The 26363-nt window shown below is 37.8% G+C and overlaps 1 protein-coding gene across 1 annotated transcript; it reads right to left on the bottom strand.

The window, feature by feature from the left end:
• Positions 1-16023: 16023 nt before the first annotated feature.
• Positions 16024-18821, bottom strand: LOC145000553 (transcription factor bHLH62-like). Its single transcript, XM_078959791.1, has 8 exons — positions 17738-18821; positions 17477-17665; positions 17313-17378; positions 17153-17221; positions 16986-17057; positions 16676-16873; positions 16493-16574; positions 16024-16414 (listed from the first exon to the last, which is right to left on the bottom strand). The coding sequence occupies exons 1-8, from the start codon at positions 18578-18580 to the stop codon at positions 16392-16394; spliced, it is 1542 nt and encodes a 513-aa protein (XP_078815917.1). The 5' UTR covers positions 18581-18821; the 3' UTR covers positions 16024-16391.
• Positions 18822-26363: the final 7542 nt, after the last annotated feature.

Below are 26363 nucleotides of genomic sequence, written 5' to 3'. Positions count from 1 at the left end.
TTATTATCAATAATCATAGATTTTACCTGTTGGACTATGCTTCTACTAGGTGGATCATTGGTGGCCATGTAATAGTAGTTTGGTTCACCAGCATCTTCTTCATCTTCTGACCCGGATGACCAATACCCATCATCACACTTGATTGTTTGTCTTGGCATCAGACAAATTCTTTTACCAGCAATTCCATCATCATCGTCTCCATACAACCAATATCCTTCCACATCTCTAGACACAGTTGTAACAAATACCTTTTCACTTTTAGCCATCTCTTGTGATTTTCGGGCATAGTAAGCAGAATCTTTGATCTTTGGTTTCTGTGAAACATCAACCAGACAATCTTTTGCAAAGTGGTTAACATGACCACACTTATGACATACAATTTTTGGTTTGTCATATTTTAGAGTCTATTGAGGTTCCTAGGTAGGATTGGGCTTGGTGATGTTTGGTTTGTAGTCTAGAGGATTTTTCGGAGTGGATTGAGGTTTGGGAGCAAAATATGGCTGAGGATTGCTTTGGTGTGGAGCATGAAAGTGGTTTTGATGCGGTTTGTAAGAAAGGCTAAAAGATTGTTTGTATTTCATGGAAATTAGAGCAAACTCCTGTTGAAAATGGAGTTTAGAGTCCATTGAGTCTGAATCATGATTACTGTCTGCAAGATGGCTAAAGATTGAGGTTTGAACAAATGGAACTACAGATTTGAAAGGGTCCAAAGTAGTTGGGTTAGAAACAGAAGGTTCAAAGGAACTGACAAGAGCAAGAGGACCTTCGGAGAGTTCCCTTAAGGTTTGAGCAACGTTTGATTCATGATGTTGAAGTTTATCAAATAGTTGGTAAAGCTTCAGCTTCTTCAGAGAACCATTGCTTTGAAGAAAAGACTTCACGTTTCCCCATCCTTTACCAAGGCTGTTTATAAACTTGAGATTGTACTCCAAAGGAGTTCGAACAATCCCATGAGCAGTCATGGTATTGACTACAATTTGATATCGGTTGGAGGCTGAGGCAATTGATTTACCAGGAGTTGTTGTGAAGGTGTTAAACTCGTTAACAACAGAAGTAAGATGCTTGTCTTTCATGTTTTCAGAACCTTCGATCAGATCTTGAAGAGTATCCCAAATCTCTTTTGTAGATTTGCACAACTTAATGTGTTCAAATAGAGATGGTGGAACACGAGATACCATTTTGGGAAAAAGCAACTTGGTTAGCATGCAGTTTCTCGATGTCATCTGTAGTGAGAGGTACTGGGCGATTTTCTTCTTGACCCGTGAGCTGAGCAGCAGCATCTCTAACAGTTGTTCTAACAGGGACACGAGGACCTTCTTTGATGGATCTCTGGATAGCTTCACCCTTTTCTTTAGCTAGTAAATTTTTTTCCATTCTAACTTTCCAATGATCATATTCTTCAACAAATAGCAATGGGGAACGTGTATGCCAACCCACGCTATTTTCTATTTTCATTGAATACATTTGTTGAGGATCAGAAGCGGGCATTGAAGATAAGATACCTTTAAGAAGAAGTGGTATATAGGAGAACTTTTATCCTAAACACAGAAATGGTTGAAATACCAAGGTAATTTCGAACCAACTATAATCTGATCTTATGGATTCAAAGGACAACCACTCAAGCTATGATACCAAATGTGAGAACAGACGATATGATGCGCAGGGAAAAGGAATAAAAACTCAAACCTTGAATTAATGCTTAAGATCAATGTCTGCTTGCTAAGATATTTTCCAGTCACGTCTGAGTTAATGCATTCAACAAAGTATTCAAGACATAAATGAAGAGTAAAAAATATAATCAAAGTAAAGATAATAAATGATGAACAAAAAGAATGCTTTGAAAGTGATTTGAAGAGAATAAATGGTGAAGATAGCTAAAATGAAACTTAGAGAGTTTGGATAGTTCGTCACTGATTTAACATTGAAATCTCCTATAAATAGGAGTACATGATACATGGTACTAACTAATTACATACATAGGACTGGATGATAGAGTTACTTTTGACACTCTGATTATCCTTGTTTGACAAAAAAGACTAAGTCATATGACATGTTAAATCATGTAAATAACAAATATAATTAATACACTCGGATAAGGAACTGACTCGGACAAGCTAGCATTCCGGGCATGACATTCATTCGGAATGAATTCAACTCAACTTCTCATCCAGAACAGGTCTTCATGTCCGGACACAAAAACTGATTTTGGAGCACCATCCATTTCGGAACTTTGAGTGATTTCGGATCTTCAAGAGGGTTTATGATTGCTATAGGTTCACTTTCAGGTTCCAACACACCGGCCTACAGTCTATCTGCTATGCTCACAGAACCTTTAACATGATTGGTACACCTCACCATGTTTTCAGCCTATGTGGAATGTTCTCCGGGCCTTCGACATGACTACTTTACCTCTCAAGCATACAGTATATCGGGGACCCCCTGGGTCTATTGGCCTTCAGTCCACAAGGGTACGCCTTAATCCAACCATACATACACCATGTCGACATATATATAACAGATAAGCATACATATAAACAACCAATAAACAACCAGATAGATCTTATAGATCACTAAGCATAAGATCATCCTATCTACCAGGATATAGATCTAACATATCAATATAGCATACCAACATGCGATAAACATGGATAACAATTCATTGGGTTGGCCTTGGTGCCTTCAACCTAAAAGTACAGTGAGGAAAACTCACCTCGTAGACTGGACAAAAGCTGATGAGGTCTCAACTTCGAATCTTAGCTCTAATCAAATCCTATTCCAACCAAGTGACCAAAATCTCAATCAAATTCCTGAAATACCCTAAATACCTTTAAAGTCAAACTTGGTCAAAGTCAACTAAGTCAACTGGTCAAACCAACTAAGTCAGTCGAGTCAATCTTGCCGAGTCAACCCAATCGAATCAACTCAACTGGATTGACCCAGTACGAGTACACAGAGCGTACTCCGAAGGTACGCTGAGCGTACTCTAAACCCTCACAGTTAACCACCATTAGGGTGGTTGACCTTGTACATAGGGCGTACTATCACAGACTTCAAAACTCAATAAGTGTTTAATGGCTTAAGCACTTACATCCATATTTCAGATCCAAGGCACTAATACACTCTAGAGTTATAAAGTTTTGAGCTTTATGACTTTACATGCCCATTAAGTGATTAACTCAAGGTCTTAATCCATTAAGACCTTCTATAAGATGCATAGAGCAAAACTGACCATTGGGGATTTATTTTTATATCTACATGATTGAAAGACAAAGTTTCAAGCTGTATACCTTTGAAGGGTTAAAATGAAGAAGAAATCCCAAAGCTAAAGTGCTTCACTCTTCCAAAATGAGCCTGACTTCCTTCCTTCTTCTTATAAGCACACAAACACACACTTTTAGGCTAGAAAGCTTCTTAAGGTGAACTAAGGCTTCAAACACGAATGAGAGGGTGGAGGCTGATAAGTTGAAGGAAAATGAGGCCATATGAATGCTTAAATACCAGCCAAACCCTAAAAATTAGGGTTTCCTCATTTAGCAAGTACGCCAGCGTACACTGATGTACACCCATCGTACTAGGGCGCACCCTAGTACACTCAGCGTACACCACGTAGGTATGGCGTACTCCAAATCCCTTAATTTACAATAATGCCCTTAAGGGCATACATCTCTTGAACTTTGGGACCAAAAGCAATTTAAAAAAATTAAAGGGGGTTAAATTTAGAAGTACCTCATATCAGGATGTTACATAATCCTTTCTTGGTGGATACATTATGTATAACTTCTTCTTTAGAGCTTCATATCATCTTCATCTACTTTTAATTTCCTATGAGAATCAAAAGTATTCAAAAGTGGTATCTTTTTCCTTTCTATGGTTAATTTAATCTTTCCATGATTGCAAAATGTTAATTGGTGGGTTATAATGGTTTTAAGTTTATCTTAATTATAAAGCTTTCATTGTCTTTTTTGGGAAAATTGTTTTGATTAAACCCAACAGAGCTCCGGGAATTAGAGTTTGACATTGCACGCCTCATGTTACTTAGTCTCTTTCCTGCTTCCTCAATTCCTCTTAGGCTCCTAATTAGCATTGGGCCTTTGAACCAATGCACTAGGCTAAAAAATAATGGGTTAACTCAACATAACAAGTATAAAAATGTAGCCCTTTGGCATTTGGGGGAGCGGGGCGTTGCCCAGCTTGCCCTGGCCCATCGGACAACTCTTATTAGAGTAATGTGCATCAGGCATATAAATCGAACCGGAACCAAAAAACTGTGTAACATCCCAAAATACGACCCAAAAATTTTTGTTTAACAATTACTAAAAGAACTCAAATAATATCACAAAGTAAAAAACTCATACATCAATGTTTCAAAACAGTAACTAATAGTTATGTAGAACTGTATCAAAACTGTATCAATCAGATTTATGAAAAACTAAAAACATCTCCCAAGACAGCTGAAACTGTGGTGTATGTGATGCCATCAACCCGAGCTCTTCCCTTTACTTGCGGAAGTACCTGAAACTGTAAGCACGAAGCTTAGTGAGCTCCCCCACACTACGATATACCATACAATACATATAAACACATACTGGGCCTTGCCCACTGCATCAAACCGAAGTCCGGAAACTGCATCGGACCGAAGTCCGGAACTAGCCAGGGCCTTGCCCTCTCCATCGGACCGAAATCCGGAACTACTGAGGCCTTGCCTCCTGCATCGGACCGAAGTCCGGAACTAACTGCATCGGACCGACGTTCGGAACTAACTACATCGGACCGAAGTCCGGAACTGACTGCATCGGACAGAAGTCCGGAACTACTGATCATAACATAGCACAAACATATCAACTAGCATGAACACATAAATAGCATACTGCATCTGGCTGTAACCCGGAACATATAACACATAATCCTACCTGAGCCACGAAGGCTTCAAACATAATAAAGTCTGCATCGGACCGAAGTCCGGAAACTACTACTAGCTATATAGGTCGGCATTGTGGCCTTAGACCCGTTCCTATTGGAAGGAAACTCACCTCGTGATCTGGCTGCTAAGTGTATGGCTCTGGAAGCTATCTGTTGCTGCTCCGGTATCTCCCCGGCTCAAGATACTCTGAAATAGGTGCAAAAACTTGGATCTTCTTCTTCTCCTTTGGATCTAGCCTCCTTCTTCTCTTCAAAACTTCAAGATTTAGACAAGAAAAGCTCAAATACTGAATGGAATGGTTAGGGTTTGCCAAATAATGCTTTGAGGGTGAAGGAGACGAGTTTGGGGGCTCATAAGATGGTTTAAATAGGGTGCAAACCCGGGGATTTAGGGTTTCTACCTGGCAGGCCGACTCGCCGAGTCCTGAATATGGACTCGCCGAGTCGCCGATCTATACGCTGCCCAAGATCACGACTCTAATCGACGAGTCGCGCCATAGACTCGTCGAGTCCCTCTATAAACTTCTAAAAATAAATAATATAAAGCAACATACCAGAGACGGGTCGTTACAATTCTCCCCCACTTGACTCAGACTTCATCCTCGAAGTCTGCTACGGCTGAATCTACAAATAACTCTGGGTAGTGCTCTTTCATCTCATCTTCAGCCTCCCACGTCCACTCAGACCCCTTCCGGTGCTCCCACTGCACCTTCACTAGCTAAATTACCTTGTTCCTCAAGGTCTTTATCTTCCGGTCCAGAATCGCGACCGGCCTCTCAATATAATTCAAGCTACTATCAACCTGAATATCTTCTAAGGGAACAACTGCTGACTCATCCACCAAACATTTCCTTAACTGAGACACATGGAAAGTGTTGTGGATCTGGCTAAGCTCTGCCGGAAGATCCAACCGATATGCAACCCGACCCACCCGGGCCAAAACCCTGAAAGGACCAATGAACCTGGGGCCCAGCTTGCCCCTCTTCCGAAACCTGATGACACCCTTCCAAGGTGAGACCTTTAGAAGGACCATTTCGCCTACCCGAAACTCCAAGTATGAACGCCTCCTGTCGGCGTAGCTCTTCAGCCGACTCTGCGCAGTCTGCAGTCTACTACGAACCTGCTGAATCAACTCGGTCGTCTTGAGCACTACCTTCGTGCTCCCAATGACTCGCTGACCAACCTCGCCCCAACAAATCGGGGTCCTGCACTTCCTCCCATAAAGCATCTCAAAGGTAGGTCGATCAATGCTCGCATGATAACTGTTGTTATACAAAAATTCTGCTAACGGAAGATACGTATCCCAACTGCCACCGAAATCTAGGACACATGCACGAAGCATATCCTCGAGAGTCTAAATCGTCCTCTTGCTCTGCCCGTCCATCTGAGGGTGAAAAACGGTGCTGAAATGGAGACGAGTACCCATCTCGTCATGAAACCGCTTCCAGAATCTGGATGTAAAACGGACGTCTCGATCTGACACCACCGATACCGGCACTCCATGACGTGCAACTATCTCCCGCACATAGATATCAGCTAGCTTTTCCGCCGATATGCTCTCCTGGATCGGTATGAAATGAGCACTCTTCGTCAACCGATCCACTACTACCCAAATCGAATCTACCCCACGTGCGGTCATGGGAAGCTTGGTGATAAAGTCCATGGTGATGTCCTCCCATTTCCACACGGGAATGTCTAACGACTGCATCTTGCCGTGAGATCTCTTGTGTTCTGCCTTGACCTTCCTGCAGGTCAGGCACCTCTCTACATACCAAGCCACATCCCGCTTCATGCAGGGCCACCAATAATTGGGTCGAAGATCTCTATACATCTTCGTTGCCCCTGGGTGGATGGAAAATCGAGACTTATGAGCCTCGTCCATCAACACCTGCCGTACTCCGCCCCCGTACGGTACCCACACTCTCCCTTGAAGGGTCAACAACCCCCGACTATCATAATCAAACGAAGCTACTCATCCCACTATCCTCTCACACTTCTGCCTCTCCTCCTTGAGGCCCTCAACCTGAGCCATCCCTGATCCGATCCAATAACAGAGTAATCACTGTCATCCTCAGACATAAGTCTCTGATAGGGGCTGCTGTCACCTTTCGGCTCAAGGCGTCGGCCACTACGTTGGCCTTCCCTGGATGGTAAAGGATTTCACAATCATAATCCTTCAGCACATCCAACCATCTCCTCTGCTTCATGTTTAGACTCGGCTGATCCATAAGGTATCTCAAACTCTTGTGATCCGTGTAGATGGTACAACGGACCCCATAAAGGTAATGTCTCCAAATCTTGAGGGCAAACACCACTGCCCCCAGCTCTAAATCGTGGGTAGGATAGTTAGCCTCGTTAGGCTTCAACTGTTTCGAGGCATAAGCTATCACATGCCCCCGCTGCATCAATATTGCTCCTATACCTGTGATTGAGGCATCACAGTAGACTACAAAATCCTCTATTCCCTCTGGCAGGGAAAAAATTGGAGCCTCGCATAGCCTCTGCCTGAGGGTCTCAAATGTCGCCTGCTTCTCAGGCCCCCAACGAAACACCACCAACTTCCTAGTCAGTCAGGTGAGCGGTACTGCTATCTTGGAGAAATCCTGAATGAATCTCCTGTAGTACCCTGCCAACCCTAGGAAGCTCCGAATCTCGGATGGAGACTTCAGGACTTCCCACTGCATTACGGCCTCTATCTTGGCCGGATCTACCAAGATACCCTTCTGATTGATGAGGTGACCAAGGAACTGCACCTCACGCAACCAGAACTCGCACTTAGAGAACTTTGCAAAAAGTCTCTCCCTTCTCAAAACCTCTAGCACCTCCCTCAGGTGCTCCTCATGCTGCTCCTGAGTCTTAGAATACACCAAGATATCATCTATGAATACTATCACAAACCAATCCAGCATCGGTATGCATACGCGATTCATGAGATCCATGAATGCGGCTGGAGCATTAGTGAGCCCAAAAGGCATCACCACAAACTCATAATGACCATATCGGGTCTTGAAAGCAGTCTTCTACACATCTTTGCCTCTAACTCACATCTGGTGGTATCCGGAGCGTAAATCGATCTTGGAGAACCAAGACGCCCCCTGAAGCTGATCAAACAAATCATCTATCCTCGGGAGGGGGTAACGGTTCTTCACCGTTACCTTATTCAGCTCCCGGTAGTCAATGCACATACGGTGCGACCCATCCTTTTTCTTCACAAACAGGATCGGCGCTCCCCAAGGTGAACTACTCGGCCGAATGAAACCCTTGTCTAGCAACTCCTGCAGCTGCGTAGACAACTCCTGCATCTCAGGGGCAGCTAATCGGTACGGTGCCTTGGCTATCGGAGCCGCACCTGGAATTAGGTCGATCCCACACTCGACCTGCCTCTCAGGAGGTATTCCCGGTAAATCCTTCGGGAATACATCCGGAAAGTCTCGCACTACCGGAACATCGTTAACTGTCGTCTTGCCCTTCTCTCAGGCATCCAAGACATAAGCTACATAATCGGTGCAACCCTGCTGAAAATAGCATCTCGCCCTCGCGGCTGAACAAAAAGCTGGTCCACGTTGTGGCCTCTCGTCCTGAATCACTAACTCTCCCCCACTGGGAGTGCGAACCCTCACTAGCTGTAATTCACAGTCAATCAGTGCCCCGTTTGGACTCAACCAGTCCATGCCTACTATAACCTTATTCCCTCACAGAGGAATAGGGACCAAATCCACCGAGAACTGCTCGTCGAACAACTGAAGAGAACATCCTCTATGCACCCTGGCGACTCTCACGGTCCTGTCATCTGCTATCTCGACCTCTAGTGGACAATCCAGCTCCCCTGGAGATCTACTAAATCTCTTGCTAAGCGCTAGCGATACAAACGATCAGGTAGCCCCCGAATCAAATAATACTATAGCAGAAATGCCGTTCACAGAGAACGACCCTATACAAAACATATAACCATAAGCAATAATCAATAGTAATATAGAGATGAAGGGAAGATACATACCCGTCACCACATCAGGAGTCGCTCGTGCCTCCTCTGCTGTCATCTGAAAAGCTCTACTCTTTACCACTGGTGCCTCTGCTCGGCCCTGCTGGCCATCAGTAATCCTCAAAGTAGCAGGGGCAGGTGCAACCACCTTCCCTGCTGCAGCTAAACTCGAACACTGGGACTTTTTATGTCCCCTCTGATTGCACTAAAAGCAAATCAGATCTGATGCTGCAATAGCAGTAGCAGGAGCCGTACAATCCCTGCTCAAATGCCCAGTCCGACCGCACTTGTAGCAGCCGGAACTCCCTGCCTTGCACACCCGGTCGTGTAATCTCCCACACTTGCCACAACGACTGTGGCTCTGCTGACTCCTGGATCTGTGATCTGAAACCTTGGGCTTTTTGCCCGAACTGCCTGTACCCAAAACCGCCTCCGGTTTCCTTTTCTTCTCCATCTCAAGGTCAATCTCCCTCTCCCGAGCCCTAGCACATGTCATCTAGCGTTTTACAGCTGGACCGGTTCACAAACTGGCGGATATCACTCCGCAACATCTCATGATAACGGGCCTTCTTGTAATGCTAATTAGTCATTACCTGAACACCATCACATGTAATGAGGCTCAAATAATCCTTCGAGTAAAAGACTCGTCCCTACAACGGTTAGACTCAAACAAGAGCTGCGCAATAGGGCCAAATCTAACACTCTGAGATTATTCAACCCTAATCGAATGTGATGTGACGTATTCACCTAATGGCTAACTCCCATCACTCAGAGTCCCACAAAGCACAAAGCAAGCAGCATTCAGATACAGGAAATTTATTCAAGCAAATCTATTCTCATAACTAGATACTGTACTAGCATACAATGCTAAGCTCATACTATTAGGCATAACCCTAACAGGCTATCCTACTATTGTCTACTCAATACTAGCATGCAAATTTCGAAAAGCTGAAGCACATATAGCAGGCACATAAGGCATCCTCCTAGATCCTTAGTCCTATTCTAGCATGCTGTTCTACTGAAATTAAAACTGGTAATCATAACATAACTTGTATGGGTAATTTGGGAGTACTTACTTAAGCTCGGTTGATCGCATACGCCACACCATTTTCCTTTTATAAAACTCTTCTTCTTTCTAATTTCTTTTTCCAAAATCATTTTTAAACGTTTTTCTTTTGAAAATCTTTATCGTTTCCTTAGTTTGAGTTCAGACACACCCGAAAGTGTAACCGAATCCCTCAAACCAAGGCTCTGATACCAACTTGTAACATCCCAAAATACGACCCAAAAATTTTTGTTTAACAATTACTAAAAGTACTAAAATAATATCACAAAGTAAAACCCATACGTCATTGTTTCAAAACAGTAACTAATAGTTATGTAGAACTGTATCAAAACTGTATCAATCACATTTATGAAAAACTAAAAACATCTCCCAGGACAGCTGAAACCGTGGTGTATGCGGTGCCATCAACCCGAGCTCTTCCTTTTACTTGCGGAAGTACCTGAAACCAAAACTGAAACTGTAAGCACGAAGCTTAGTGAGCTCCCCCAAACTACCATATACCATACAATACATATAAACACATACTGGGCCTTGCCCACTGCATCGGACCGAAGTTCGGAACTAGCCAGGGCCTTGCCCTCTGCATCGGACCGAAATCTGGAACTACTGAGGCCTTGCCTCCTGCATCGGACCGACGTCCGGAACTAACTGCATCGGACCGACGTCCGGAACTAACTGCATCGGACCGAAGTCTGGAACTGACTGCATCAGACAGAAGTCCGGAACTACTGATCATAACATAGCACAAACATATCAACTAGCATGAACACATAAATAGCATACTGCATCGGGCTGTAACCCGGAACATATAACACATAATCCTGCCTGAGTCATGATCGCTTCAAACATAATAAAGTCTGCATCGGACCGAAGTCCGGAAATTACTACTAGCTATACGGGTCGGCATTGTGGCCTTAGACCCGTTCCTATTGGAAGGAAACTCACCTCGTGATCTGGCTGCTAAGTGTATGGCTCTGGAAGCTATCTGTTGCTGCTCCGGTATCTCCCCAGCTCAAGATACTCTGAAATAGGTGCAAAAACTTGGATCTTCTTTTTCTCCTTTGGATCTAGCCTCCTTCTTCTCTTCAAAACTTCAAGATTTAGACAAGAAAAGCTCAAATACTGAATGGAATGGTTAGGGTTTGCCAAATAATGCTTTGAGGGTGAAGGAGACGAGTTTGGGGGCTCATAAGATGGTTTAAATAGGGTGCAAACCCGGGGATTTAGGGTTTCTACCTGGCAGGCCGACTCGCCGAGTCCCGAATATGGACTCGCCAAGTCGCCGATCTATACGCTGCCCAAGATCACGACTCTACTCGATGAGTCGGGCCATAGACTCGTTGAGTCCCTCTACAAACTTCTAAAAATAAATAATATAAAGCAACATACCAGAGACGGGTCGTTACAAACTTACAATTGAATAAGCAATAAACTAAGAACCGTAAACTGGACTGAATACCACTAACTGGTTATTTAGATTGCCAGCTAGAGTATCAAAGTATAGCCGTGCGTCGGTCGAACCATAATAGAACTTAGGTGCACAAGCTAAGTCTAGTTGTGGTTTGTCTGCTATATTGTACCCACTTAGATAATCTATTTGGCCTAAACTCTTGAGTTTGTGTTCCTATGGATTTTGTTGTATGTTAAATATATAAGCATTAGTGTTTTCATCGAGGCTTTGAGTTTATAAATAACTATATATCTGAAGTTTTTTTGTATGTTTTATTAGTTTATTTTGGTACTTCCAAACTTTTAAGTAAGGATCAACCAGTTAAGAAAAGTCAGAGGGCGGGATCATTTCAGCGTATAGATTTTCTGAAATCCAAGAACCCAATTTGACAAATCCATCTCAGACATTTCTCCCGTAAGTAGTCTATCAGTAGTGTAATTAATACTTTTATTATTATGCTTAAGGGATAAACTTAATCGTATTAGTGAGTCCAAAGCTATGGTCGTAATTTCCTAAGAAAATACTAGTTTGCTATAGTCAATAGCTCTGATACCAATCTCTCACACCCCTGGCCGACAACGAAAATGTCAAGTTGTGCGACATCATCATGGTTCAAAGTTATCAATTATATTGAACAAAATAAAATTATAACATAAATGTTATTTTTTTATTACAAAATATACTACATATGGTACTAAGTATTTTGTTCAGTTCAGTTCTAATATGAAATCTGTTATCTAAGAAGGTGTTTTGAATCGAAACCAACACTAAACGGAATGGGAGCAGAAACTAATAAGTCGTAAACTAAGAACACATAATCTGGCTCAATACCACTAACATGTTCTGATTTTGTTCCGATTCTAATTTAATTTTTTGGTAAAAAGGCAAGTCGCTTATGTGAATGCCATATTTTTCTTATGGAATGTCTCATGAGTTTTTTCTACACATACAAGCAAATACATGAGGACAAAACAAAGTCAAGAAAAAGAGTGTAGGGTTTCTTGTTTTTTTAAAATGGTTTTTAATTTATTAAAAGAAAATTTGTTTCATAAATAAGAATAATTTTGCAAAATGGTATTAATTTTGTAAAATATTATGCCTTTTTACGGGATTGGTTAGAAATATATTTTCTCAAAAATCCTTATTCAAAATAATTAAATATTTTGTTATTGTTTGAGAAGAAGATAGTGCTTTTTTGATTGAACATATTCTATTTTATATTGTTGCTATTATCTTTTTTCCTTGATAAGCGAACTTTAGTTCATAAAAAGGAGGATCAAAATCTAATGACATGTTTGGCAATCCTTACTATTTGCACCAAATTATCATCTTCTAAAACAATGTAAAGTCAATATCAATGTTCAAGAAAGTTGGCTCAACCACTATTTGGTGTATAATAACTCAGAGAGGGACCAACCCCAATATCACTATTCCCCTAGAACCCTTATCCCTAATTACATTCCCTTGTACCATACTTCAACATTGCCTCATCAAACAAAGTAAATAACCAAACAAAAGAACATAAGGAGTGAATAGTGTAACCTCTTCCAAACATCAATTCCAAAGACATAATGTTTTCATAATTTATCATACAATGAAAGTTATACCTAATTCTAAAATATTTATATTCGATGAAAAAAAAAACCATATATGTTTTCATATTTGGCAAATCTTGTGTGAAAGGGAAAATGATTGGGTTGATTTGTAATAGTTGGTGTTAACAATCATCATGAATTGCCATAAATTGCCTTAGAATGTACTTTACACTTACTGACTTACAGTAGTGCTAGCAACTTTTAGGTACAAAGTTCTAAACCTCCTTGATAGTACATGTTTATCTTCATTTATTTCTCGTAAATTTCATGACACGTTGGAATCGTCCGTTAAACTTGCATGTCGTGTTGAAGCTTTTTTTAATATGTCAAAGATATGGAATGTTATAATCGATGTACAAATGAGACAAATGAATTAAAAAATTAAACAACACATTTTGTTATGATTGATGACAATATAGTAGAAAATACAGTCGAAACTAAAGGCATGTAACAAGTTAGGATAGGATAAGTCACATATATGTGGATGATGCAGAACGAAAATAAGAGCAAAGACCTGTTCAAAAATAAAAGAAAGATGTTCTTATTAATTTCAAGATACCTCTAAGTATTATTACCTTCGACATCTTTTATAAAAGGTTTCTAAACGTGGCAGATACTGAAAAAATTTTATAAATTAAAATTTAAACAAGTTTGTTGAAATTGAAAGGCTAATCAATAACTTACTACAATAAATTGGAAAAATAGGAAAATTTGGGAAAACTAAATTTGAGTGTCTAACTTCTAAACAATTGTGCTTGGGACTATCAATGGGCAAATCGTATTTTTAAGTTAGCATTTATTCCGTTTATTTGTTATTCTCTCACTTGTCCTTATATATGTTGTAAGATCTTCCATATGCCCCATATCAGTCGACACTATTTTGTAATTCGAAGAAATCTACAAAAATTAAAAAATATGAGTTCCTGTAAAGTAAATGAAATATACTAATACAATCAATCACCAAATCCAAATTGATACCGAACACATTGTACAATACAACTCATATTGGACAAATTCTATCTTGTTTGCATACATCACCCATCATTCTTAATCAAGACTAGATGGACTTAAGTGTTTAGTGTCCCCACCACAAATGACTAATTTACAATCAAACAACAAAGACAATATAAACATGTAATCTTGCCACAATTTATGCAATCGAGATTTTCAAATATTTGAAAAACCTCAATTTGAACAATTGGAATCTTGTAGTCCTTTATTATTTTTTTTAACATACATTCAATTATATTTATAATTGCATAATACCCAAATGTAGAATTCAAATGCTAGGTTTCTAGCTTAATACATAAAGGTATATCGTGATGATTTTAAAGGTAACATCTTTGCGATGGTAATGTGTTTCTTGAAAATGATTTTTTTAATGTGAAATAAACTTACTAAGATAATTAACTTTTCGGTTTGTTCATATCTGGATAACTACTTTTTTTTTCGTACACATTTAGGTAATAAACTTTTTGGAAGTGTTAACATATGACCATTATGACCGGCTATACTATGTTACATTCGGTCATAATGGTCATATGTGAACACTTTCAAAAAAACTCGTTATCTAGTTGTGTACAAAAAAATAGTTATCCAGATGTTAAAAACAACAAATATAAGAGTAAATTATACAAATAGTCAATGTGGTTTGGGTAATTTGTGTGTTTGACCTCTAACTTATTATTTAACTCAAATAATCCTTACTGTTTATTTTTATTGTGTGTTTGGTCTCTGTCTTACTTCAAAAAACTATTGTGCTCTTTTAAATTTATTTTTTGATTAATTTTTTATTTATGTAATTATTTTTTTATATATTAAATAATTAATAGATACCATATATCTATCTCCTCACCTACAACCCAATGTCTCTTCATTGAATTTTCCACCACCACAACCCAATAAAAGGGTTGTGATGTTGGTTTGCTACAGTTGAAGGACCTAAAAAGGGAGAGATGGTAAAGACGTCGATGTACTAAAAATGGAAAAGAAATAGAAGTTGAGGATGATAAGAGATGTGATGGTGACTGGTGGGATCCAACTTAAATTTCTCAAATGTGGTTGCTAGTTTAGGGTGAGAAGATATAGATATGTGGGGTCTATTAATTATTTTAAATATATAAAAAATAAATGTATAAATAAGAAAATTAATTAAAAAGAATAGAATAGTCTTTTGAAGTAAGACAAAGACTAATCATACAACAAAAATAAACAATAAGTATAATCCGAGTTAAAAAATAAGTTAGGAACCAAACGCATAAATCACCTAAACCACATGGACCATTCGTGTAATTTACTCTTAATTTTTCGGTTTTTTCACATCTAGGTAACTATCTTTTTTTGTATACATCTAAGTAACGAACTTTTTAGAAGTATTAACATATGACCGGTTATGATCGGATGTAACTTGATACAGCCGGTCATAATGGTTATATGTGAACAGTTCCAAAAAATTTCCGTTACCTAAATGTGTGTAAAAAAAGATAGTTACACAGATATAAACAAACCGAAAAATTAATTACTTTAATAAATGTATTCTTCTTTTTTTAATTGATTATGATATTTATACAAGTTAATTCTCTTAATAATTAAAAAAAAAAAAAAAAAAAAAAAAAAAAAAAAAATCTTTCCGTTTCTTTCCCCTTTTTCTGGTTTGACCCATAAAAGTTGAAGCAATGATCATAATGCAAAGTTGTGAGTGTATGTGTAAAATCTTTAAAAAAATCTTTGATAAAACCCAAAAGTTCCTTGAAAAGACTATAAACCTAAGAAACATGGTGCTTTTTGTCCATCTTATTTGTTATCGATAACGTGTTACCTTTTTTTTCCTATTCATTTTTACTGTTACACTAGTCGCACATTGTGTGATGGAAAATTTAATAATTATTTGTAACGGTAATATGAAAACATGAAGTAAAAGGTTGTGAGATTGAAAAAAAGCGGAAATAACGTTTATTTGATGGTTTAGAGGAATATAAACGTAGCAAACTAGCAATTAATAGAAACATAATTCAGAAATGAATCATGAAAATTAATGATTAATTATATCAAAATAGTAAGAAAAATATGAAAAAAAAAGGTTGAAGCAAAAGCTCTTTCTCTCATCAACCCATACAACATTCTCCCTACCATGTTACAATATTTTACTACTTGCATCACCTCACCACCCACCTTCCACCACCACCACCATTTTCCGCCATCTTCCGCCACCACCACAGCCGAATTCTCTGAATTAGTCTAGAATTATACACTCAATTTCTTGAAGAAACCATCAATTTGTCTTTCTTCCACTTTTTCTATACAGAATTTCAGATGCCTCTCTTAATCGGGGCCTCATTAACAATCCCATTTTATGTCAAGAATATTTTATCAATATCATCATAGCTCAACTTTCATTTGACCTGAAAAAAGTTCATATATAAGATAATTTGACTTTTTAACTCACAATAAGTCAAACTTTATAAAAAAAGTCAACTCACCATGAAAGCTTTGTGGCTGATCCTGGCCTCCTAATGCCATCTTTACAACACTTTGAAGGTCATTTTCCCAGAACGCTGAAGCCTAAATTTTTTCCATTCATAAGTTTTTCCATTAATAACCTTACTTTTTTTACAAATCTTGGAAGATTTCTATAAAAAAGATCGATTCTTTTTAGTTTTTACCTCGAAACCATCAATGTGAGAAGGCTTCATGATCGAGCTGCGATGCATTGCTGCCATTAAAGGGTTCAAAGAAAATTGATTATCGGGTCCATCGAGAACTATTCCAGCATTTTGAGAGTGAAATCCATAAGGGAATTGCTGCGTTGAAGCATCAAATGGGGTCATGTTGGTTGGCAGAGGCACCCGACTACGGAACATCTGAAATTTGCAGACAAAATTAATCCCAAATTTGTCGTTATTCAATTCAAAATCATGTAAAAACCCTTTTAATCTGTGAAAGAATCGATAAAAAGAGTTCAAAAAAGCTTACATCTTTGGATAAAAGTGCTTCCATGCTAACATCCATCCGAGGATTAACAGTTGCTAATTTCATCGACAAGAACTACAACCAAAGAGAACCCAATTTAGTTAAAAGAAAAGTCAACATATTTAGGTATTTTTACTAAAAAATTTAGTATTAGATTAATCTTTAATTACCTCAACTTGTCTCTGTAACGACTGTACGTAGTTTATAATCTCATCAAGCATTACAGCTTTTCCTGTGACCTATAAAATGAAAAACCCATCTTAAATTACATTCAAGAAGTGAAGAAAAATGATAAAAACCGAAGCTTTTTGAGCAATTTTTTATGTTTACCTTGTTACAACCAGGAACAAGATCTTGAAGGAACTTCATCCTCTCACTAATTTTCTCTCTTCTGACCTGAATTTGTCAAAAAAGAGAAAGAAACGTGAGATGGGTTTTGTGAATTTCGATTATATTTTTAAATATTTGGCTAATTGTGGTAATTATTAGCGTACTCTTTCTGCGAGACTATGGCTATCAGTAGCTTGACCCCTTCTGGCTCTAACATGAATGTAGTCCTTTGGTGGTTCTGGTGGCTTTACATTTACATTTTCATTTGTTTTTTCTTTTTCTTTTTCCTTTTCTTCTTCATCTGACTTGCTTCTTTTTGCATCTGATTCCGCTTTTTCTGCTTCTGCCACAACCTGCAAAAACAAAATATCTTTAGAAGTCTGTAAACAAAGAACAAAAGGAATTGATGAAATGACTTAACTAACCTTGTCATCTTTAACAGGGAGAGTAGTAGTAGTACTAGATTGAGTTTCTTTCCCTTTTCCCTTTCTCTTTCTTCCATTAGTACTTGTACTCTGCCCTTTCATCCCTGTTTCAGTTTCAGTTTCCCCACCTAGGATTTGTTCAGAAACCGATGATTCCTCCCTCGAATCACCTATTTCTGTGTTATCTTGAGTTGAAAACATTGATAGTCTGCTGAATTTTTTGTTTTCTTCTGGGATTCCAGCGAATTGTGATCTTGAAAGATTTCCTGATTCCATTACACGAGGGAATTCGTTTTCTTTTAGCGTAAAGCTCCTCCCACCGAAAGAAGAGAATCTTGCTGCTCTTTCAACGAATCCAGGATCTGTAGGGAATGGAGCAGGTGGTAATTGGCGATTCCCGAGAACTGGTAAACTCCCGTGAATTTGATGATCTGTTATTGAGAGATTAAGCTTTGGTGGTGAATTTAAAGGAGTGTTATAGGACGAATTGTTGGTGCTGTTGTTTCCATTAATGCGGGATTGAGGTGAAATTTCCCCGGAATTGCATATACTTCCTAGCCTACCAATCAATTCCCTTAGAACAATGCTCTCACCACCATTTCCACCGCATGGAATTGGGATTCCGGGGTGGGAATTGGCAGGAGAAGAGACAATTGAACTCAAAGCAGACTCAAAGATGTCTCTCTGGTCCATTGAATTCTCGCAATTGGGGTTAAAGAAGCAATTGGGAAGCTGCTCTGAGCTACAATTCAGCTCACTTCCTTGAATTCCCATTCCAAAGATGGAATTCCAGGCTTGGGGGATTCCATTCACTCCATTGGTGAAAAACTTCTCCTTTTCCATAATTGAACTGGACTTCCAAATGGGGTGATACTTTCTTGGCAAATCTCCAAACGGGTGTCTGGTTTTGAAGAATTAAGTAAGAAAGATTGAAACTTGAGGGTGGAATTGATAAGTCTTTTCGGTTCTTGGAATTCACTCAAGTATGTGAAAGATAAAGGGGTAGTGTCTGAGAGAGAGAGAGAGAGAGAGAGAGAGAGAGAGAGAGAGAGAGAGAGAGAGAGATTGGTAATAGGAGAAAGGAAAGTGAATAGGAAGCAATGAAAAAACAAACATTAAAAAAGAGAAGGAATGTTCATTTGACTTTGCATTTCTTAGATGTAAGTTAATTTATATAATTTAGTTTTAAGTTATGATACAACTTTATTTACAATAATTGTATTGTACAGAGAAGAAGTGATCAAAACTTATGGATTTGTCATTTACTCATTTATGTTATATAAAAGAAAAAAATTTGGTGAACTCATAATAACAAACATTGCACAAGATTTAATCTTGATGAGACGTGTTTTTCTAATCATCTAGCAAAAATTTGCTTTATGATTTTTGATAGTGCTAAGTGCTAACGATTACATCAAGTGTGTCACAAGTCATAAATAATTTGATCGGGAGGTTACCTATTGTGTGTGGATCTTTCCTCAAGAAAAAAAAAAGAGAGATTTACATTATATTTTTGCATTATTTAACTATGTTATGTTAACTTTAATTATTGTGTTTTAATTGTTAATAGTGACATTTTTGTTTTGTGGGGTCAAGAAATATCATAATTTCACTCTTCAAGATTTGAAGTAGTTGTATCAAAGATTTTTTTTGGAAACCGTAAATTCATTAAAAAGCACAAATCAAAGATTACAAACTACAATGAAATGGAGATATACACCATGTCTATAGTTACCCCTTTTATCCCTACACTTCAACCATAAAAATACTAAGGAAATGACATCATCCGTAACTTAAGAGGGAGATATGAGACATTGTCTATACACCCTTTCATTCCTAGCTTTCTAGAGACTCCATAGAAGGTTGTAACAGATAACAATGAATATTAAACGCATCTTAGGGTATCTTCTCCAATTGGTAGCAAAGGAGATAACATCTTCGACGGTCACCAGTTGGGTTTGAATTCAACCACACCACTTCCAAATCCACTCTCGAACATGTAAAGCAGAAGGGAAGCTAACAAGAATGTGGTCCACTGCTTCATAATTATCACCACAATAGCTACAAACGGTCGATACAACGAGAACACTCTGATGAGCAAGGCCAATAACCTAGGGAATACGACCCATATCGTCTCTCTAAACGAAGCATAAAACTTTGATCAGGGCCTCCTTACACCAAACTAACGATGAACTGTTATATATAGAGGGATTATGATCATTTCTTTTCTAAGAGCTTCAACCATGTATCTACCATCAAGGTCCAATGAACAGTTCCAAGTGCTTTTGCTAGAATCTGAGGGGCTGGTTTGAGTTTAAATATATCATGTAGACCAAGATTAATTTTTTGAATGTATTTGACCACATTGCCAGTGTAATTCTAAACACCCATGAAATATTCCTGAAAACACAATGGGACAGTTTACCCTTCAGCTTATGTATGTTAGAAATCACATTGACATAAAGTGTAGACATACAATATTTTAGACCCCACCACCATTTTATAATAAGCCCACTATTAATAGCATATATAGAACCAACCCCAAGGCCAACTTTATCTTTGGGCGCGATAACCTTCTCCCAAGAGACCCAATGTATTTTGTTCTTATCCTCACCTCCTCCCCAACGGAATTTCCTTTGGATTTTTTCAAGAGTCTCGAGCACACCTTGAGGAGCCTTAAAAGGTTAAAGGCAGGAGGTGGTAGACTGCCGAATACATACTTAAACACATGAACAACGGTAAATAAACAATATGGTAAAGTGCCACAATAAATAAGCAATGTGGTAAAGTACCATGCAAAAAATTGAAAGGTAGGGGGTGGGTAGGCTTCCCACTACGAAGTCTTTTAGTCTCGTGGTTTTACTCTCGTTTCCTTGAAAGGGTTCCATGCTAAAAATTTTGGTTTCTTTATTGGTTGATTACTTATTGGTTTAGGCTGATCATATTAATCATATAACTTGCATTGGGGCTGTTTTATTACAAGTGAAAATAGCATATTTGTTTGCATCCTTAAAGGTTCATTCAAGGCGGAAAAAGTCAAATAGAGATCCAATGGTTCGTTTTATTTGGTTTTTGGACAACAGCTTCCTAACATCGAGACATTCATATCCAATAGTTGAATTGTCGAGATCTACCTCAGAGCCTCAGGAATCACATCATCTGTTAGCTTCTAGACAACAACCCTGTTTGGTGATATTCTTCTTTGTCTTTCTTATTTGATTCCCTATATTTGATGTGATTTAGTTCCAGGTATATGATGATTGTTGTATGCGTTTAGTACATCTATATAAGACTTTGTATTGCTTAAATATTGGTGATAGTGGATTTAAAGCAGTCTAGTAGTCTTGTGGTTTTACTCTCCTTTTGTTGAGAGATTTCCACGCTAAAAATACTCACCTTATTGATCATATAATTTGCATTGGGGTTGTTTTATTGTAAGTAAAAATACTCTATTTATTTCCATCCTCAAAGGTTCATTCAAGATGGGAAAGTTTTAGTCAAACGAACTTTTATTCCACATTGTTTATTTACTGTTGTGGTTATGTTTTACTTGTTGGGTTGTTTAAGGTACGAGAATGATTTTCCCATGCTAAAGTGTCAAGGAGTCTCCCATGCTAAATAAACAATGCAGAATAAAACTTCATTTGACTTTTAGTGAGCATGAGTCTCCCATGCTAAATAAAGCAATGTAGAGAGTAGAATCAATATAATGGGAACATGAGTTTCCCATGCTAAATAAACAATGCCCAATATAGACCTAAAAGTCTCCCAAGAATCCAGTAAAGTTCTAAGAAGCCATAAACCTTGTATCTCATCTTCAAACTTGATACCCATTCCAACAAACTCATTTAATAATTCCATGAAAAGAATTTAAATGTTCAATAATAAGAGTTCCATCATGGTACTTCAAGCCAATCAACTATTGGGTACTAATCATAAATGGATTGTACTTTAGAAATTTCTCAAAAGTTGGAATCATCATGTAACACCAGTCAAAAAAGGTCAACAACAATTACATATGATTATACTAAACAAGTAATGTGATTAGGTTAAACAAGAAATGTGATTACTATGTAGTTCATGGTATACTCTAATATAAGTATGAACTTTCGTACATACTTTATAGTATAAATCAAAGTATACATCCCTACAACTCCAAAAGAATTGAAAAAATCTCAATCTAACTTCGTGTGAAGAAGTTACATATGATAAACTCTAACAATATAAAACTCTATAATAAGAAGAAGTTAAAATTAAAGTGAGAGTTAGCTATATGAGTATAAAAGAAAGTTGTAGTACTCGGAATTACCTACTCGTGAATATATAGAACATAAAAAACAGATTCGTATGTAAAAGATATGATCTTCCGAAGATGTAGCAATCCAAGAGCATGACACGTGGCAGAAACCATAATCAGCCATGCTCCACGACGTGAACATGAAGGTTCACGGCATGAATGTGAGCTAGGACACTTATCAAGGCCAGAATGCAGATGGAAATTCTACAGGAGTGATGTATTAAGACCCCACGATATGGACATAAAGGTTGACAATGCGAAATCGATATCTTGACACCTTCCAAAGCTAGGACCCAAATGACAAGTCTACGAGGTAATGTAGCTATGCTTCACCACGTGGAATTATAAGTACACGATGTGAAATTGTCTTGGGAAGCCTATAAATAGCAAGTTCGACCTTAACACTTCTTACACTTAAATCTCTTCTCTCTCTCTCTCTCTTGATTGTTGAAGGCATTCCGCATCTCGAGCCCGACGATGATGAACCGCTGACCGTTTCTAGTTAGATTCTATAATATCACGCTACTAGGGTAAGTTTCACAACCCCACTTTTTAATGTTTTCGGGGGAAAATATTGATGGGTTTTGGTCATAAGACATCCTATGTGCTCATACAAACCCTAATGCTCGGATCTAGGTTTCTCTATTGTACATGCTTTGAATCCAAGACTATAAACCCTAATTCTAGAATACATGTAATCATATTAATATGTAATTAGGTTTAAGATCATACCTTGATTGTTATGTAGCAATAACAATCCCAAATCTCCTTGTAATGACTTTGGAAGGCTTAGAGTCACAAGTGTCACTCCTCTAATGGTTCACAAACACCATAAGCAAGAGGATGAAGAGGAGAGAGGATGGAGGCTGCCAAAAACGTGTGTAAACCCTTACCAGAACATTAGCCACGTTTTTGAGCCTTAAGGGTCTTTATATATTTGGGCTATTAGGGTTATCTAACAAGGAAACCCTAATTTGGATGCTTAAGCCCTAAGCAACCCATAGACTCCTTTAATTAAGCCCATGGACGATTTCCTTATGGGTTTCCCATTAGAATTCGTCCATCCCTTAATACAAGGCAATCCATGGCCCAAATTGCAATTATCCTATAATTACAATTCCAGTCCCTTAAGTTTAATTAATCTCTTTTAGCCACAAAACCAATTACCAATTAATTATTGACTAATATTAATTAAACAATATGATTTCTCCTTTAATATATTATTCTCATAATACATTAATAAATCATATTTAATCCTTACTCTCCATAATTCATCCTATCAAGTTGCTTTGGTGAAGGCAACCCAAAAGGACCATGCACCATTGGGTCAAGTACATACCAAAATAGTTATGGACTTAAACACTAATCCAACAAATACATGCTAAATATTATATAAAATTTAATATTATGTTTATATGATAGTATGTTCGTAACAACATAGATAGTAATATTTACCGGGATAGAGTTGTTTTTTTTTTATCATAGATAACTAGGATATATTTATTATATTGAAAACATACAACTATCTTAAACTTATTAGCATGTTATTATACTAATGTTAGACCCTATGTTATACTTGGGTGTTCTATATATATTATGTGTGATATAGCTCCGGAGTTATACTCAGGAGTTATATATATACTAATTGTTAAGTATATTGTTGTTATTGGTTTTATGTCGAGATAAAACCTGGTATGTTATTAATATAGCACTGAAGGTATACTCAAGAGTTCTATATATACTTGTTAGATATGTTGCTATTATTGGTTTTATGTTAAGATGAAACCTAGTTTTACTTCAAGTTATAGTTGTTGTATTGCCTAAGTATTATGAAATTAGGAGTAATGTTTAAAAGCATAGTCTAGTAACGTAGGGTTTTAGACACGAATATGCTTTTGTTGTTAGAACTTTAGGAGAACAACAAATTCTACATGAGCTATTATATTCACCAACTAAGATTGGGAATCTTAGGGGAAATCCTCTGACCTGTAACTGTTAATCCCATGTGATTAAGGAAGTCGTGTATAAAACTACAGGTTGACAACCCCACTCGTTGTTGTTAGTTACAACGCAATATTTAGCGAGTAAGAAACTGTCCTTTTATTTGTTTATTGATCCGGTGTCGATGAAGCACACAGTGTTTTTATATGGGTGGAATCCTTCGTGGTAGTCCAGGCATAATATTTTATGGCATCAATGGTGGAAATCCTTTGTGGAACCATTAGTTGGATATTTTTGTTAGAGGTTTTGTATGTCTTAGCAGTGGTTATAGACTACTGGTATCAAATTTTTAGAAACATTATACTTTGTCAATATACAAGTATTAATGTTAAGTATAAGTTTCCCAATTGCTTTTACTCTAGGTAAAAGGAATTTATAGGTATTTTACTTATGCATTAAGTAAATAGTTATACCTAGTATATATCCGTATAGAATTTATATGTAGTAACCTTCCTTGGTTTAATTATATGGAGATTTTAGCTATATAACTTATTTAATAAGTAAACTATTACACCTAGGATATATACTATATATTAAAGATAAGTATAAGTTAAGATGACTCTTTTATACTTTTTAAAACTTGGAAAAAGTACTATTTTACATGGAGTCAAAACCTGTAGACTCACCAACTTTATGTTGACGTATTTTCAAAATTCATGTGTTTTCAGGAACTTGATAAGCTGACTATTTCTTGAACAGAAGAACTTTTACTATTATCCTTTCTATTCGTATGGAACATTGTTGGGTATTATGTGTTGCATCATGTGCCATTCTTTTGTATATCCGGTTTGGGCCTGTCCAACCGTGATTATAGATTAGGGTTACGTTATATATATAGTGCATGCATGTATGCCTTAATAGATGAGATAGTCATTTATTATCTCTTTTGCATTGTGACCCTAAACTCCTCTACAGTCGAAGTTCTTAATCGAGCTCTTCTGAGGTGTTCAAGTTAATTATTTGACATCTGTTAAACCATTCTTGTGTTCATCAATTCTTTATCTTTATTTTTCTGCTTGAATCTAACGATCTATAAGAAGTTTTTATTCCAACAATTCGTATCAGAGCAGGAGACTATGTTACAAATACGCATTCCTTCTGTGTGAAGAATTCATTAGGGTTTCTGCTTTTATCAAATATATATATAGGCCTTCTTCTTCCTGTCGATGGTAACTCTAGTGTTTGATAAAATCCTAATCTCAAGATTACAAGTCTGATTCTAGCAGATCCAGAGAACAAGCTCATCATGTCACACGAAGACTCTCAAAGCAATCCCATCAACATCTCGAATAGCATTGGATCATCCATAAGAGTTCCCATTCTTTACACTCAAGACTATGAAGTGTGGGCTCATCACTTTAAAGATTACGTGGTTGGATCTGAATATAATTGTTATCTCATCTGGGAGGCTATCACAATTGGTCCATTCATTCATTCATTCTGGAACAAACAGGACAGTGAAGACTCAAACAGAGTACAATCAGCTTTTGGTGGACGTAGAGAAGATTCTATAAGATGAAAAAGAAAAGCACCCGTGTAATCTCAAAGCCTTGAGGATGATCAGATTTGCCCTACAAGCTAATACCTTCCGTCTAGTTAGTTCATGCACAACTGCGAAAGAAATATGGGACATAATGAAAGAATTGTATTCAACTGACAAAGATCTAGAGCACTCAATACAAACCTTGTTACTCTCTGAGTTCGGGGCTTTTTCTCAAAAACCTGAGGAGACACTTCTTCAGACGTTTGATCGCTACAATCATCTGCTCAGCAAGATGATGAAACACGGTATTAAAAGGAAGGAGATAGAATAGAAAGCCACATTTATGACTGGCCTGAGACTTGAGTGGATGGAAGTGGTCTTAATTGTAAAGGCTCATGAACAATTCAAATCTTACTCGCTGGCAAAACTGATGGACATCTTAAAATCCCATGAAATCACAGTAACAAAAGAAGCAAAGGTTGTATCTGGTATGGGCTCTTTAGCCCTTGTCTCAAAAGGGAAGAATGTGGTGGAAGAAAAAGATGACTCAGATATGTCTAAGTGTGACCTTACAGGTGAAGAATATGCAATGATGGTCTCCAACCCTAAGAAGTTTACAAGAAGGAAATTCCCTGCCAATAAGAACCGAAACTGACAAGGAAGTTACAGCTCCGAGAAGGTGAAAGAAGAATCGAAGAACGCCTCTAAAAAAGATGATGATAAGAAAGAAAGCAAGCTAGTAGGAGATTCTGGATATGATTTCAATTATTTTCACGGCAAGAAAAACTTTGCCAAAGATTGCATGTTACGAAAGATGGATGAGAAAAGGGATAGTGAAGATGATG

The sequence above is a fragment of the Lactuca saligna genome, chromosome 6 (assembly GCF_052625555.1).
Source record: "Lactuca saligna cultivar CGN05327 chromosome 6, ASM5262555v1, whole genome shotgun sequence".
NCBI lineage: Eukaryota > Viridiplantae > Streptophyta > Magnoliopsida > Asterales > Asteraceae > Lactuca > Lactuca saligna.
Note: the sequence above shows the minus strand (reverse complement) of the source record. Positions and strands in the feature narration are given on the sequence as shown.